The 17,233-nt window shown below is 40.6% G+C and overlaps 1 protein-coding gene across 1 annotated transcript in view; it reads right to left on the bottom strand.

Moving 5' to 3' along the window:
* FRAS1 (Fraser extracellular matrix complex subunit 1) overlaps positions 1-17,233 on the bottom strand; it is a 452,220-nt gene that overhangs the window by 201,758 nt on the left and 233,229 nt on the right. Inside the window, exons 19-20 of the mRNA XM_011966222.1 lie at positions 7,554-7,694; positions 3,317-3,460 (exon numbers count right to left, since the gene is read on the bottom strand). Of these exons, the coding sequence (XP_011821612.1) occupies positions 3,317-3,460; positions 7,554-7,694 (285 nt within the window). The remainder of the gene's footprint in view (positions 1-3,316; positions 3,461-7,553; positions 7,695-17,233) is intronic.

The following is a 17,233-nucleotide window of genomic DNA, read 5'->3' as shown; positions in this document are numbered from 1 at the left end:
AAATCACCTCAGTTGTGACATCCTCCGGAAAGCTTTCATACCCACTCCACACACTCATATACACAGCCTCCAGTGTGGGTCAGGGTCCTGTCTAACTAAACACCCACTCCCTTCTGTTATGGGCTGAATTAGTCCCCCCCCAAATTCATGTGTTGAGGCCCTATCCCAGTACCTCAGAATGTCTGAAGTTGGATATAGGGTCTTTAAGGAGGTAATTAAGTTAAAATAAGGATATTAAGGGATGGGTCCTGATCCAGTGTGACCAATATAGTTATAAGAAGAGAAGATTAGAACATGCAGAGAGAACCAGGGGCACATGTGCACAGAGGAGCCAGCAAGAGGGCCGTCATCTGCAAGCTAAGGAGAGTGGCCTCCGAGGAAGCCAAGCCTGCAGGCACCTTGATCGTGGACTTCCAGCCTCCAAAACTTGGGGAAAATAAATTTCCATTGTTTCAGCCACTCAGTCTGTGATATTTTGGTATGGCAACCCTAGCATACTAACACCTTCATTCACTAAAGAGTCCATTTCTCGTATACAAGCACCATATCTGATTTGTCTTTACATCCCTGGAGTCCAGCACAATGCCTGGCATGGAGCAAGGGCTTGACAAATGTTTGATGACTCTACATGAGTGAATGCATTGCAGTGCTACAGAGGAAAGTAGGAGTGTTTAGAAAAGTCATACACTTAGTGAAAAAGTAAACTTTGGTGTCAGCACAGTTCTCTGAAACTTCAATAACTGAAATTACTGATCAAACTTTTCTATAATAAATACTATTACACCAGTCTTTAATCAACAAATGATTTCTAAGCACCAGACAATGGTTACCTCATTTAAAACCATTATTTAATATACCCGATTCCCAGGACAACCAAGATTTTCCTTTTCAGCTTATTTTGTTAGGACCTGCTCTTCTAGGGTTGGGGACTCCAGAGTTGTTTAGCTCAGTCCCATGATTCTCATTCTAAAGGTTCCCTATTAGCCTTAAAAAATTAATGCAAGTCCTAATCACCTAATTTACTATCAAAGAACACTCTGGACATTAGAGAGAACAGAGCTCATTAAAAATTAAATTTTTTGAATCTCCTTATATAAACATGTATTTTTTAAATATGCCCTAGCATAAAATTTTTAGGGCCCACATTCTGAGTTAGATTTTAAATAAAAAAGCCATCATGAAGGATATAATTCAGGTCCTACCTTCTAACTGTTCGCCCTGACTCTAATCTCTCCTTGTGTTAGTCCATTTTCCATGCAGCTTGCAGGTTTCTTGCCTTAAGACACCCTTAGTCAAGCTACAGTCCTCTCCAAAACTCTTGTGGCCCTATTGCTCACAAGATCTAATCAAAACTTCTTGGCCTGAAACTTTGAGCTCTCTATACTCTGGTTTGAATTTAATTTTCCCAACCATTTTATCTAATATGCTTTAATACCAACCATGCTTTTCATCCAGGTTAGACGACTCACTAGTCATGAGTGGCCCATGTGCTATACCTGCTGGGCCTGTCTCCTGGTGAAATCGGCTCAGAAAGCCCAGCAGAGCTCCCTCTGTCTCACAGGATCCTGGTTATTCTTCTGGAAGTATTTTGGGTTCCCCCCCGGCCCCCGCATAATGCCTTCCATATCCTGTTACTTCTCCCTACCTTGAACTCCTACAGCCCTTATTACTGGTTGGTGTTACTGTCCCTAAATTGCTCTGTACTATTTGTTAGCTATGCTTGTGTCTTTGGTTCACCTCCTTAAGTAGCCTGGAAGACCTCTGTATCCCCCTCAAACATCAACTTGGCACCTTGTGCTCAGTGGGTTCTCAGTAAATATCCACCAATATGCTTTAGCCATGTAGGGAGCCATTTAATTCTCAGAGTAGCTGCTCCTCCATGTCCTAAAGTGATAATAAGTAGCTAAACTCAAACATACAAACTGTAATAACAGCTCCTTCCATCCCCAAATTCTCTTTCGGGGGTGGGCACTACTATCTCCCATTTTTCCCACTTTCCAAGACAGTCCTGACTACGACAGACATCGCTAGCAACAGACTCACATCCTACAGCTCATAGAGATTCTGATTAGTCTTAATCCTGGACTCTGAATTTCCACTTTTTGTTGCACCTAAAATGCTTGCACAGTCTCTACACTTGGGCTTCTGCTCTGAATCCAGCATTCTGGGCTGCAGTCCTTTGCTTGACAGTTTGGTTTTCTTAGGATATAGACCTTAATACCAAAATGTCTAGTCTTTACTGTCATGTGCAAAAATAAATGGCTCACCTAGACCATGGTACCACCAGCCACAGGGAGCACAGCCACTGATTTGCTGTGCCACCACCCCACCCTCAATCCACCAGACCGAACAGCTGAGATTTTGGCGCCATCCCAGACTGAATGTGCCTGCTGGATACTGTGATCTAGACAACTGACCACACCTCCTCCCTGCCCCAAGACAAACCTGACGGCCAGGTCGACCTCTCAGCATGCTTTCTCACCTTTCCCATTTGCCCAGTAGCATCCCAGGATCCACCCAGTTCAGCCCTTCTGAGCTGAGGCAATAGCTGGTAAAGGCAAAGCTTTACAAGTTTGTCCCAGAGTTTGAAAAAGTGGGTCAAGAAATATACAATAACTCATTACCCAGTAAATTCTTCTCCCCAGTCTCTAGGCTCTTTGGTGGTGGAGTCATTGTCTCCTTCATCTTTTTCTGTATTCTGAGCATTTGACCATTAGTAGGCACTCAAAAATACACATTTGTTGTCTGACTAGATAGATGAACATAAATGTCTGGTTCCAACATTATTCAAATTTTAGACTGCTTTCCTAATTTTTTTTTTTTTAAGATCTGAGTTCTAAAATGAGGAAGAAAAAAAAAATCCCATCTCTGAAGGCAACTGATCTACTTTAAGGTTAATCTCTCTAAAATTTTGTGTCTAGGGCTGATGGCAAAGGTTCTCCACAGCAAGAAGCAGGACAAAATGCAGACAAGAGAAAGGAAGTCTTGGAGTGACTTATTTTCAAAACACTTTTTGCTGTCTTAAGAAGAAGTTCTGAATGCTTATAAAGGTGCTATTATCATCCCTTCATTCTTCATTAATATGAGAGTCTGAGATTTTCAGGATTTGCAAGAGTATTATTAGAAGTTCCATTTCAATCCACAAGTATTTACTAAATGCCCAAGGGGAAACAGTAACATGAGTTTCCAGACATGAGACAAATGTCTCCTACAAAAGAGCTCATAATCTGAGGACAAAGAGCCCCCTTAAGCCTGGTATGAAGAGCCCCGGCAGCTGCCCAGTGATTTCTGAGGAGTCCACAGGAGTTTCACTCACCAGCACAGTATCCCACGAGGTTAAGAAACTGCTCTTCCCTGCAGCTGGTCCTGCAGTTACCATTGGTAAGAGAGACGTGAGGGTAACAGGAGATGCAGTCAGACTCCAACGGCCCACGGCACTGCCTGCAGGTTGGGTGACATTCTGGCAGGGGGACGAAAACCAGGATTGGAATTAGCAGCTCAGCATGTATATGTGTGAAGTATTTAATGCACTCCACAAATTACACTAAGAGCAGACCTCCAACTTTAATCATCTTTAGAAGATTCCTGAGCAAGCCTGGCACAGCCTTCTAGCTGACCTAGGGACTGCATTTCTGATGTCAAGGGGACTACAGCCCGTGAACACAATACGGAATCTAGAACTATAAATATGTGAGCCATCGGCCACACATTGTAGAGGGACCAGCATGATCATCCCCATTGTGTAATGAAGGAAGTTCAAATCACAGTCACAGAGCAGAAATAAGAGTGGTAAGATTTCCTGACCCTAACATACCATGACTCAGAGAATGAGTGGGACAGGGAGAAGAAGGGGACATTTTGCTTCTCAGAAATTTCTAGCAGATGAAGGGGGAATCCATGCACAGCAAACTATACTGCAACTTCTGTCTAGAGTCAGTGGCCATCCAGGCCCTCCCTTCAAGCCACCACCACTGGGATGCTTATTTTATCAGCAATACTTAATTAAAATACAAAAAACAGAAAAAAGTCCTCTTTCTGGAGGGTATCGTGAGCTGCCTCTGAAGTTCAATTCCTTAGAGGCAAAGTTATGCCAAAGCAATGTCTTCTCCAGAAAAACCACCAAATTAACAAGAGGTATGACACTGAAACAAACCAAGTGAGTCACGGTAAGGTGTAAGCAATAAGGATAAGGGTGGCAAAAAATCAAAGGCGGCTGCAGCTGCAGCTGCACTGACGCTGCCAAGGGAGCAGCAGGAGCAAGCACATGGAAGCAGATTTAAGAACTTCTCTGTCAAGGGCAAGGAGGTCTAAGCAGGTCTGAGTCCAAAAGGAGGAGATGTGAGGGGCTGGAGCTGGGTAGATCTTGCAGGAACTGATGAATTCCATCCTGGCACGCGGCTGGTGGGAAGCAAAGGCACAGATTTCGAGTAAAGTCAACTGCCTCTCGATTCTGGCAAGAGGCCAAGAGAAGATTAGGAGTTATTTAAGAAAAAAAAAAAGCAAGCAAGCAAGAAAATGAACTGCTGATTAGAAAGATAGCACTCTCGCCCCTTCTACATTCCTGAGGCTCTCAATGTTGAAAGCGCCTGTCCAAAAGATATAGCATTCTCTGGATGATTTCCAACACCCAGTTTTTCCTCCCTATCAGAATATTTCCAGTGACCTGGGTGCCCTGCTGCTCATGGTACCATCCATCTGCTGGCTTCCAGCAGACAGAGGCATGGACTGAGAAGAGCTGGAGCTACCCAGACTTTCCTCCCCTAAACAATTTTATACACACAAAAACCAGCTGGGCTAGGATGAAAGCACCTAAGGATAGAAACAGCTCTCAAGGGCAATCCTAATGACAAAGAAACCAGGAACATTCCCCCACTGAGCTTGACAGAGTATTTAAAGTAAAGCAACTCACCAGAGGACTGCAGAGATTAAAAAGACACTTAGAAAATGGCAAAAAATTCCAGAACAAATGTAATATTGATCTTCAATCATCAGCTAAATTTGTGTTCATTCTAAATTGCTTCTTTGAAGTTTAAGGCTAGATGAATGTAACAAATATTAATTTATTTTAAAAACGTCATAAGTTCATTATATTTACTGACTCCAGAAATACTTGCAATATAATTTCATATCAGTGGGCTTTTTCCTATCAGCTGGCCCCAACAGTCTATTTTTTAGAAATAAAATAATGATAGAATTTAAAAAAAAACAACACCACCACCACACAGCGCTACAATAGTCTTTAAATTTTAGTATTCCGTCAATCCCAACAAAATTCTGTACTAATCCCAACTAGTAATTTTCAGAATCTCTGTCACTGAAACATAAAGGTGATCTTAAAAAACACACTGGACTGACATGTTAAAGTAAGAAGCAAATACCTCCATCTCCTTTTGCTCTATTCTGCTGTAGCCCGGGAAAGTGGGGCTGGTAAGTGCACAGTTACCTGTGCCAAATGCTTGATTCCATACAAGTACATTAGCACCAAGGTAGCTTGTCTCCATGATGAAGATCATCAAATCCATCCCTAATTTTGTGCATAAGCCATTCCTCCACTGAGAGGTGTATTCCATTCCTTCACCCACTCAAATATGGGTTATCTTGCTTTGACCAACAGAATATAGCAGAAGTGACAGTGAGGTTAGGTGATAGGCAGCTTGTAGTTTCTGCTTAGGTCTCTTGAAATACTCATTCCAGGAGAAGACAGCTGACACATAAGAAGATGGACTAGCTGAGATTGCCATGCTGTGAGGAAGTACAATTAGCCACGAGAAGAGGCCTCATTGAGTAAGAGATTGTTGACCAACCCAGGTGACAGACATGTGAATGAAGAGCCCACCTGCAGGATCTGAAGAAAGAGCTGCCCGGCAATCCTCAGAACTGGGAAATATAACAATTGTTGTCTAATGCCACAAATTTGGGGTGGTTTATTATGCAACAATTGATAACCAGAGCAGTACCTCATTAAGAGGGAGAAAGTAAAAGATCTTCCTAGTGTCCTCAAGTGTCCCAGTTGCCAAATTTCATTTCTTATGTGAAAGGAAATGGAGTCAGATGCAGTGACTAACACCTGTAATCCCAGGACTTTGGGATGCTAAAGAGGGAGGATTGCTTGAGGCCAGGAGTTCAGGACAAGTCTGGGAACAAAGTGAGACCCTGTCTCTACAAAAAGTTAAGAAAAAATTAGTTGGGCATGGTGATGTATGTCTACAGTTCCAGCTACTTGAGAGGCTAAGGTAGGAGGATCACTAGAGCCCAGGAGTTCAAGGCTGCAGTGAGCTATGATCATGCCACTTCACTCCATCCTGGATGACAGAGTGAGAATCCATCTCTTAAAAAAAAAGAAAAAGAAATAGAATAGTATGCAGCCATGAAAACAATAAATATACACATACGTATCTGTACATATAACTTTTTATCACATAGAAAATTGCTTATGACTTTATATTTTGAAAGAAATATAAAAAAGTATAGCTCTAATTTATTCTCAATTATGTAACAGCATGCATAAAAAGTAGGTCAAAAAGGAATCTATCACCAGGGTAAAACTTATTGCTTCTAAGATGTGGCATAATCAGTTGTCTTTATCCCCAAACCCCCATTTATTTTTCCTAGTCTGAACTTTCGATCCCTCTACAATGAGTACATATTTTTTTAATAATCAGAAACATAAACTTTAAAACTTTTTTAAAAAGCCACAGGCTGGGTACAGTAGCTCACATCTGTAATCTCAGCATTTTGGGAGGCCAAGGTGGGAGGATCACTTGAGCCCAGGAGTTCATGTCTAGCCTGGGCAACACTTTTTCCTACAAATAAGAATTAAAAAATTAGCCAAGCATGGTGGCACATACTAATGGTTTCAGCTACTCATAAGGCTGAGTAGGATTGTAGTTGCTGCTTAGGTCTCTTGAAATACTCAGTCCAGGAGAAGACAGCTGACACATAAGAAGATGGACTAGCTGAGATTGCCATGCTGTGAGGAAGTACAATTAGCCACGAGAAGAGGCCTCATTGAGTAAGAGATTGTTGACCAACCCAGGTGGTCAACAATGAGGAGGATTGCTTGAGCCCAGGAAGCTGAGGTGAGGTTGCAGTGAGCTGTGATCACACCACCGCACTCCAGCTTGGGCAACAGTAGAACCCTATCCCTATCTCTCTCTCTCTCTCTTTTTAAGCCATAGCAACAAAGACTTATGCTGAACTAAGTTCTGGTTCTTTTAGAAAATAAAGGTCATTATTTAGTCCATGACAGGAGTTATTTATTCAGATCATTGTCTTCCAGGCAAGAGAAGACCAAGTTCAGAGTTTATTCAAATATTATAGTCTCTATGGTAAAGCCGATTCTAATGTTTTATTTTCATGCTTCCTTATTGGAAGAACTAAATTTTACTTGTTCCCCTCCCTCTATACTTTGAACCTGCAAGTTCAAGACAAGGATTTACAGCAGAATCTTAGTCCCTGGTATGACAAGGTTCCTAATTACAGTGTCTGGCTACGCTCTGAAGACAAAACAAGGGCATAGGCAATGTGCCCCAGCATGTTACATATTCACTCACCTGTGCAACTACCTTCCTGGTGAAAGTAGCCATCTGGGCACTGGGAGAGGCACTGCCCATCCAACAGCACATGGGAAGGCCCACAGTCTGTGCAGTTACGTGGGCTTTTCCCTGCACATCTGAAACAGGACTGGTGGCAAGCTGGGGGAAAGATAAAGCAAAGGAGACAATCAGGAAAGCCCCACAAGACACAGATGGTAACTCTATCTCTCCCGTTAACATTCCTGGGTCAGAGTATGTTCTGTACATTCACTTGGTTTTCCCAGGGACAGGCCGCATATCTCACACACTTCTCTCTAAAGGCAGTCTCCTGCAAAGCAAGCATTTGTGGAACCCAGATTAAGTAAAGCACAAGTGCCTCAAAACAGAAATAACCATTTGCAGAATCATACATTTCTTTCTTCCTAAGTTCCCATTCTCAGAGAATGTGAAATAAAAAACAGGAAGCCGGAAAACAGTTCTCCCTCCCTTGGGACAGCTCTCTATCACTAGATATTCTGCCGCTTATCAGGTTGCTCAAATCAAAGAGAAAAGCTGGTGAGAGCTTCACTTATTGATTTCACATAGGTTTATAAAGTGCCTACTCTGAGATGGAGACTGGGCATACACAGATGAGAATTGCCCAACATGTTGAGCTGCTCAAACTAGTTGCTACAACAGACACCCAAGCAAGCTACTGAAATAGAATGAATGAAAGGCAGAGTGTAGCACAGAGAATAAGAGCATCACATCATAGCTCTATGTGAATTTGACGAACTCATTTCTCAAGGCTCCTGCTTCCTCATTTATAAAACAAGGATCCAAACAGAACTTATTGCATGGGATGTTGTGGACACTAATTGGGCTGATGAATATGAATTCTTAGGATAGTGCTGGACACACAGTAAGGGCTTAATAAACCTTGGCTATAAGCATTAACCTTAAGTGCTACATTAGAACTACCCACAGGTGAAAAGAGAGTAAAGGCAAACAGAAAGAAAACATTTCTGCTTGCTTTCACTGGACCTTTAATGATAAAAGGGATAGTTGCATGACTTCTCAAGAGTAGCCATTGTCTTAATCATGCCTTTTTATTATCTATGTTTTTGATTCTTTCACATCTGAAACCGAGCAGATTTTGGAGAGACTGACCCTCCCGGGGCTATATTCCTGGAGATAATAAATGATTTCCTTGGGAGCATGTCTTTCATATGCAAACTAACTAATCCAAAACTCACACTCCCACCACCTCCCTTATCATACTCTTACACTCCAGGGTACTATTCTCCTGCCTTGGGGTCAGGTACTAGACAACTAGAGACAGTCTCTATACTTCACAGACCACTGTAATTATCCCAACTAGCCAATCCTAAGCCTGCTTAACCTACCTCACCCATCCCTTTCTACTGACGCTAGAGTAAAGTCTCTTGCCCATGTTCCCCCCATCACCTCTGCTTCCTGACTGACCCTGGTGCTCCCCCTTGTGGCCCTTTATGCCATGAGGTGCCCCTTCCTCTTTGGAGCTGTGAGTAAGAAACTTTTCAATGGCAACAGTCTCCTGATCTTCTGGCCTCACCACACTGGAATAATAAAAACTACATGTTAAAACAACCAGCCATTTATCTCCAATCATTCATTTGTCATTGAGCCTCAAGTAACTTCAAGTACTGGGGATACAATGATGAGTAAGACAAAGACCTGGTTCCTCATGCAGATAACCCCATGCATTTCAGGCCATCTTCTGCCCAATGGACAAGATCCACCAGACTACAGAGACACCCTCTGAGTACATTCACTGTGCCTCAGCTCGGAAGGACCAGAAGTGATTTTTCACCACTGAGATCTCCATTGCCACCAACACCTAATAAAATGTAACACAGAATCTTTAATATATATATGGAGCTAATGTTCAGCTAGGACATCCTGGTTCATCAGTACTCATGGTTAAAGTATTGAACTACTTCCATGCAGGTTGGTATATGGCTGCTGCCCTAAGCCTTCCAGTGCTCTGCTGCAGCCTTGACCCCACCCCTAGCACCCTGCCCCACTCATAGCCTGGCACCTACAGGCTAATACCCATACCAGGAGATTCCCAGGACTCTGCTCCTGAACTCAGGTCAATGCCATTCTCACTGGGCAGTGCCCATGCCTTACTGGTTAATAAATATTTTGATCACCATCCCTGGATATACTGCAGAGTTTTATTCAAGAGTATTTTTTACTATATGATAAACAGAATCTAGAGATCCATATTTTTAATTAATGTTCTTTTTCTCAAATTCAATTTTATTTTTTAAGATTATAAAACAACCCTATTAGCATAAGTCACAGCTAGGAATTTTTTCCCAAGTATTTTCAGACTCCTCTTAAAATAATGAACAAACTGATGTTTAAGAAAATATTGTTATAAAAGAAGGATATACATTAGCGCCTTATTTAAGACATGTTTAACACAAAGTGAAACAGTATGTAAAGGAAAATGAGGTGGCAATACTTTAAAACACAGCTAAATAATATTCTTAACACAAAGCTTTGCAGGATAATATGGGGGAAGCATCCTGAAGCAACACATTTTTGCACACCTAAATGTATGTCTGATGATATCATTAGGTTTATATCAGACTTTACAAGATTGTTAAAATCCCTAGCTCTTCCTGTTATACCTCTTTAATCAATAGGAAATCAAAGTGTATCACTGTGCAATTGAAAATTGGAGAAAGATTAATTAATGCATTATGAGTACAAACATTTCATTTCACTTGGTCACAAAATGAATGAAATAGTCTTACTCAATGTGCATAAAGGTTATTTTTCAATTATATACAACAGGAAGGTAAAGAGGACAAACAAGTTGAAAGGCTGGTAGGCCAAGAAGTCCAGAAGAAAGTCCCTTTGCATCCACTAGATTTTAGAAATAAGCTCCAATGAACGTTGCCATGACAGTCTTCAGAAGACTTCATTGAAAATGTTTAAGAACTAACTAGATAATGAACTAGTTAGTTGCTGTGGGTATAGAGGGAAAGGAATATGCTGGAATATACTGGATGATGATCCTCTTAAAGTATTTTTTTTCTCTATAATGTTCTGTTTCTGCAAGTACAGACATTAACATCTGCATCCTTTAAAAAAAAAGTCATGAAACTTCAATTCCGTGCTGGTTTTGGAAATATCGACACTATTTCAGTGACTTATATGAGGCTTAATCATTCTATGGAAGCTGATTTCATAGCAGGAGTTCTGTCTGAAGTCTAAGATCCTTCAAGGAAGACTGAACCCATTACAGAGCATATATGGAAGATATCTGAAAGAAGTTCTATGAATAATTCCTCCGTGTAATACTACATTTTGAGAGACTGGCTTTCCAGTTGATGGCTAAGTACGTATATTTCTGAAAAAGCATAAGTGAGCTGCTTAAGCACTAAAAAGTGTCCTTAGGTGACTATAAAGTCTGGTCAACCTGACCTCAGCAAAAACTGTACCTAAAATAATTAAACATATCATTTTTTATTCATTCTATTTTCCATGTATATTTCAAACAAACGATACTACTGTTTTTCTTTTTAATGATACAAAAAAAGTGATAAAGTGTCCCTACTTTCATATCATACCGGCTTTTCATGTCAAAAACAAATTTTGAGGGGTGCTTCTCTCAAAATATGATGTAGATATCAAAATCCTCTAGACTCAGAATGGGAGTACTGTGATAACGGCTAAAAACTGAAATGAGTAAACTTAATCAAAATTGATCTCCCCCTTACCCTCACCCTCCGTTTCCTTCTTCTCATTACTTTTTGTTTGTCGTTTTTTCTTGGTGAAAGAGTTTTGCTCTGTCACCCAGGCTGGAGTTCAGCAGCATGATCATAGTTTTCTGAAGCCTCAAACTTCAGACCTCCAGCAATCCTCCTACCTCAGCTTCCCAAACCACTAGGATGGTAGGTGTCAGCCACTGTGCTCAGTCTTTTTTTGTTTTCTTTTTTAAATGAACATGATTTAACATCCCCAATCTCTTATTCTGACTAGATTAGAAACTCTTTAAGAGTAAAAATCGTGTCTTTTTCATCTCTATGATCCCTGCAGTGCCTATCACAGTCCCTTGTCCCTGTCATGTCATAAATTCTCAATAAATGTATTTCTGATGACTACATGGGTGGCCAGGTAGGTGTGTGTGCTGGGGTGGATAGATGGATGGAAGCATTGGCATCACACTTATCTAGTTCTTCTGTCTTTGAAAATTTCTTTCGGCCTCTTTCTCTAACCACCTCATAAATATTGAAGTTTCTCCCAATTCCACCCTTTACCTTTCCTTTTCTTACTCTTGGGCAAACTTTTCCATAGATTTAATGATGACCTCCATGCTAGTGAGTCCTAAATTTATGTGTACAGCTTTGACCTTTATCCTGAACTCTGATCACATAAATCTACTACCTAGGAGATATCCTTTCTTGGTGTTTCAAAAGTATCTTATATTCCTCACTTCCAAAATACTACTCTGCATCTACTTCTAAGCTCATCCCATATCCACTTAATGTAAATTGTGGACATCGGTCCAAAACTTTACTCACTATCCATCCCCAACCCCACATCCTACTCCCCTACCTGCTATTTCTTTTGTATTCCCTATCTCACTTGGTAGCTCCACCATTCACCAAGTTACTCATGCTGAAACCTTGCAGTTATCCTACACTTTTACTTTTCTATCGCCACAACCCATTTAAGCTCTGTTGATTTTACTTCCTAAATCTCTATCAAATCTATCCCACCTTCCCACCACCCCTTAATATGGACCTTCAACATCATTCATGACCTGGGTTAGCGCAGCAGCTTCCTAACCGGCCCTACACTGCTTCTGCCTATTTACCTGCCACACATTCACCGGACAGATCTTTATAAAATATGAATTGACCAAATTTTTTCCCTACTTAAAATCTTTTAATAGTTTACCCGTACCAACAATGTGAACTCTAAACTCCTTAGCACAGCACATAAAGCACTTCATGTAACGTCCCACACACACCCTGCATCTCAGCGTCATTCTGCACAATTCTCCTCTCTGGACTCTATACTACAAGAACACCAAACACATTGTACTTCTCCAAATACGCCTTTGCACTTACTGTTTTCTTGGCCTAGAATGCCCTTTCTTACCTTCTTTACCTGGTGAACTCCCATTAATCCTTCAAAGGCTTAATCATGGAAAGTTTTCCCTCTACAAATCTTTCCTCACTACCTTCTCTCCTAGACAGAGACCATCTACTTTGTGCTATTTCAGTCCCTTGTGACTGCTGCTATTACAGCATGTGTCATGCTGTTTTAATTACTTGCTTAGATGTCAGTCTCTCCTACTTGATCATGCTTTCCTTCAGGCATGGTCTGTAGCTTTTTCATCTTTCTCTCCCCAAAGCCTGGCACACCCATGCTATAAAAGCAAGAAGGGGAAAGTGAAGAGGCTGAACGTTACCAGAAGGCACCTATTTGTATAGCGCATGTCAGCACTCTAGGGACTACGTTAAAAGGCATTGCTTAATATAGATTCCATATGCTTAATCCAATTAATGGAAGAGAATTCCAACTTCATAAACGGTAACATACTCTTAAACTGTGCAGGCAGACTCCTGCCCACGTATTTCTTTAATTAAAACTCTTTGCCTTGAGGCCTTTGGTGAGTCGTAGCAACAACTAAATGATCAAAATACACAGAGCATGCTTTATTTCTTCCCATTCACCTAAACCAAGTTAATTAATTGACCAAAGAAACTGGTGAATTATTTTTTTAAAAACCTGATACTAAACCTTTAGCAATTTTGTGCCATTTTGCTCTGTGCAGTAAGACCCAGCCCTAGGAGGCTAGAAACATTTAGTTGCTGAAATTCCCCTGATAAATCCCTGACCAAAGCTCCATCACCAATCTAAGTACAATGAAAAGGCAGGGATGGGACTGTTGGGATGTTTATTACCTCTGCATTCTTTTTTAAAACACCATGTTTCTTCTGAGATAACAAATTAGACAATGTGTAAGTAAAACCCGTTATTGTTGTACAGAGTTCATTTTTAAAGTAAAAGCTTGTAATTTCTTCAAAATTATATCATCTTTAATCCTCATGCTGAACTGTGTGGAAATTGAAAGACTCCATTATTAATTTGCCACGGAATTGGGGCAATTACATGGCTAATCTAATCGACCTGACCATGTTCATATTCAGTACCAGTCACCACTGCCAAATTGTGTAATGGCGACTGAGCTCATTATTAATTGGATGGCCTGGCCTGAAATTAAATTGTAAAGCTCTAGTGTGACATGCAAAAAAAAAAAAAAAGGAATCTGAGCTTAATAAAAAGAAAGTAAGTAAATACGTTCTGGGCAACTATGTCCTGTATTAGAACCCAGGATCCCTCATTGCTAAATCATTCTTTATTTGGTTCCTCCTAAGCATCACTTTTTTCATCTATAAAGCAGGAGTAGATATATGCAAACTTTCAAGATTTTCAACAAAATTATTGGTTGTGAGGACTTTCTAAACTATAAGGGGATATATACCCACATGTATGTGTGTTCATGTGTGTGTGTTATATAAACAACTGTCCGAATTTATGCCATAAGATTAAAAGTAGTAATCTCAAAATGAAAGGGTTATAGGTAGTGTTGACAGATAAACACAAGACACTCAATTAAATATGAATTTCAGATAAATGATAAATCATATTTTAGAATATCTTATGCAATATTAGAGATATGCTTATACTATAAAAATTATTCATTTTTTAAAACTTGCTAAAGCCTGCATTTTTATTTGCTAAACCAAATATAGTAATAGGTATTCTTTTTCTCTTCTTTTCCCCTTATCTATATTTTTTAAAGTTTCTATAATATGTATAATACATGGAATGAGAAAAAACAAAAATGGGGATGTCTTACTAACTGTTGAAGAGAGAAAGAGGCATACCAGTGCTGAAGTGATAAGCTGCTGCTTCTTTGATTAGAAGCTTTGCTTCTCCAAACTGTGGTCCAGGGATCAGCAGCAACAGCCTCACCGAGGTGCATGTTATAAACGCAGCAACTCAGATCTCACTCCCACCCTACTGAATCTCAATCTACATTTTAACAAGATTCCCAGGAGAGTCCTATGAGAAATTCTGTCCTAGAGAGACCTCAAATAAAAGCTAAGTCTTCAAAATAATTAAACCTTTTAAAAGAAAAAAGAAATCCTTCAAACAAAGTGGAAGGAGAATCAGAGGCTGAGCTGAGCAATTTAAACAGATCCAAGGAACATCAGTAGCAGAGGCCTCCAAGAGACATAGAGCTCTAGATCCTTTGCTCTGTCTGTCCATCCCTGGGCTGCCATGTACTGCCACACCGGTTGTCACTAGTGACTCCAGGAGGAGCCAGGCACAAAGGTAGCTATGAGAATAGCACCCCTGGGGTTGTGCAGCAGAGCAACACCTCCCCCTGCCCTCATCTAGATTCACACTCACAGAGGCATGGGAATCAGTGAAGGAAGACTGATAAAAAAGTAAAAAATGTTTTTCTGATGTTGTTTTGGATGACACAGGTTTTTATTAATTTGTTGTAATTTGTTTAGTTTTTTTTTTTTTTTTTGCAAGGGGCTGATGTGTATTTCTTGGGTTTGGGTTTGCTTTTTAATGAAGTCACTTGAATCTGTCAGTGCTAGCGAACATTCAGCTAAACTCATGAGATCGACTTGATGAAATTACTACAATTACTACAATTCTTCTTTTAGCGAATACTCAGCAGTAATAGTTAATAAATGTGCACAATTTGGATTGATTATTGAAAATGTCTCCAATCTTTTACAATTAGCAACAAACTCTCTTTTGTGCCAGCAATTCTAGCCACACATTGGAAACATAGAGGCCTTGTGAAAAAGAAACATGAAGTCAAAGTTCTGCCTTCTGAAGCACCCAGTTCATTTTTTTTGATGAGCCAAAGCACAGGACAAATACATACAAGTGGCCATCCCCATATTCCCAGAGCTCTTTCTAGTCACATCAGCCCATTCCTCTCCCCTCCATTACCTTGCTGGGGGCTTCTGGGCACAGACGAGCATCCACGGGTTTTGTTGCTGCTACTGTTATTCATTCATTCATTATTTATTTATTATCTGTTTCTCTCACTAAAACACAAGTTCCATGAGAAAAGGAATTTTCATGTGACCCATTTGACAGTATATTCGCAGTGCCTAGAAATGCCTGGCACCCAGGAGACACTCAACGAACATTTGCAGGAGGAATGAATAAAGACAGACTGTCCTCCAGCTTCCAATAAGTAGTGTTCTTTTTGATCGCCGTTAATTTCAAATTTTTTTTGTCCTCTCATTGCAGACTCAGATTTTAGTCAAGTATCTGTAGTATTGTTTCTTCATCCTGCACTAGGGTTTGTTGTGTGGCTCAAAGTAAAAACTTTTATGGTAACTTCTGACACCACTTCAGTGTCTAAGTAAATTGCTTCTTCCTATAACGAATCTATCTCTCCCTTTAATTAGCTGCAGTAATATTCTAATCACTCTGTGCTGTAGTTTCAAAGGAAGAAGGAGAGTTCTAGAAAACAGTTGTTTTTCTCTTCCTTACAGAAGCACTTGAAACTAAAGGTGCTGTAAAAGAAACCCTCAGTAGCGCGTATGTGTGCACACACTCATACGTACACATGTACACACACGCCCATCGAACCTTTTTAATATTCTGTAGAGAGGTAAGGATATTTCTGGGACGATGTGGGAAGAAGAGCCCAATGCAATCTCATAGAACTCCCAGGCCTGATTCATAGACAACACTTCAGCAGAATTGAAAATGGAACAGATTATGGGAAGGCAGAAAGGTTTCCAGAGATACGGGATGAGTGACAGGAAATACATCAATCAGCACACGTAGCACTCAGGTAAGGATGGAAACAATTGGTAGTTGTGCTCAGTTTCCCAATGGAATCTTAGGCAACTCAATTAACCTCTTTCTGCCACATTCTCATCACTTGTAAATTGAGTACAACAACCTACCTAGTGGAGATTGCACAGGGATTTGCTAATAAACGTGAGTAGACAGCTATATGTAGGATACCTAATAATATTATGTTAATGAGCATAAAGTCACAGGGCTACAAGGGACTCAAGAGGTCAATTCAGTCCTTTCACATGGGACCACAATTAAACCATTCCAGCAGAATTAGATTCTAGCCTTTTTTTTTTTTTTTCAGACCAACTTTTGTTCTTGTTGCCCAGGCTGGAACGCAATGGCGTGATCTCGGCTCACTGCACTCTCTGCCCCCTGGATTCAAGCAGTTGTCCTGCCTCAGCCTCCCGAGTAGCTGGGATTATAGGCACATGCCACCACGCCCAGCTAATTTTTTTTTATTTTTAGTAGAGATGGGGTTTCACCATGTTGGCCACGCTGGTCTTGAACTCCAGAGTTCAAGGTGATCCACCTGCCTTGGCCTCCCAAAATGCTGGGATTACAGGTGTGAGCCACCGCGCCCAGTCAGATTCTAATCTTTTTAAAGGTGCCTGTATAAAGGGCTTCCCAGAAAACTTCCCTTTGTCAAGGATGTTTTCTTAAATGTAAGATGCTCTAATCCTGAAGCATTAGTATGCTGTGCTTCTCTCCCTGTATGGAAAGGAGACTAGGAGCTGTACCACCTTGAACAGTTGGTCATATGAACTCTTTAGCCACTGGAATACAGTAGCGTGACGGTTTAT

This window comes from Mandrillus leucophaeus, unplaced genomic scaffold, assembly GCF_000951045.1.
Source record: "Mandrillus leucophaeus isolate KB7577 unplaced genomic scaffold, Mleu.le_1.0 Scaffold75, whole genome shotgun sequence".
Classification (NCBI taxonomy): domain Eukaryota; kingdom Metazoa; phylum Chordata; class Mammalia; order Primates; family Cercopithecidae; genus Mandrillus; species Mandrillus leucophaeus.
Note: the sequence above shows the minus strand (reverse complement) of the source record. Positions and strands in the feature narration are given on the sequence as shown.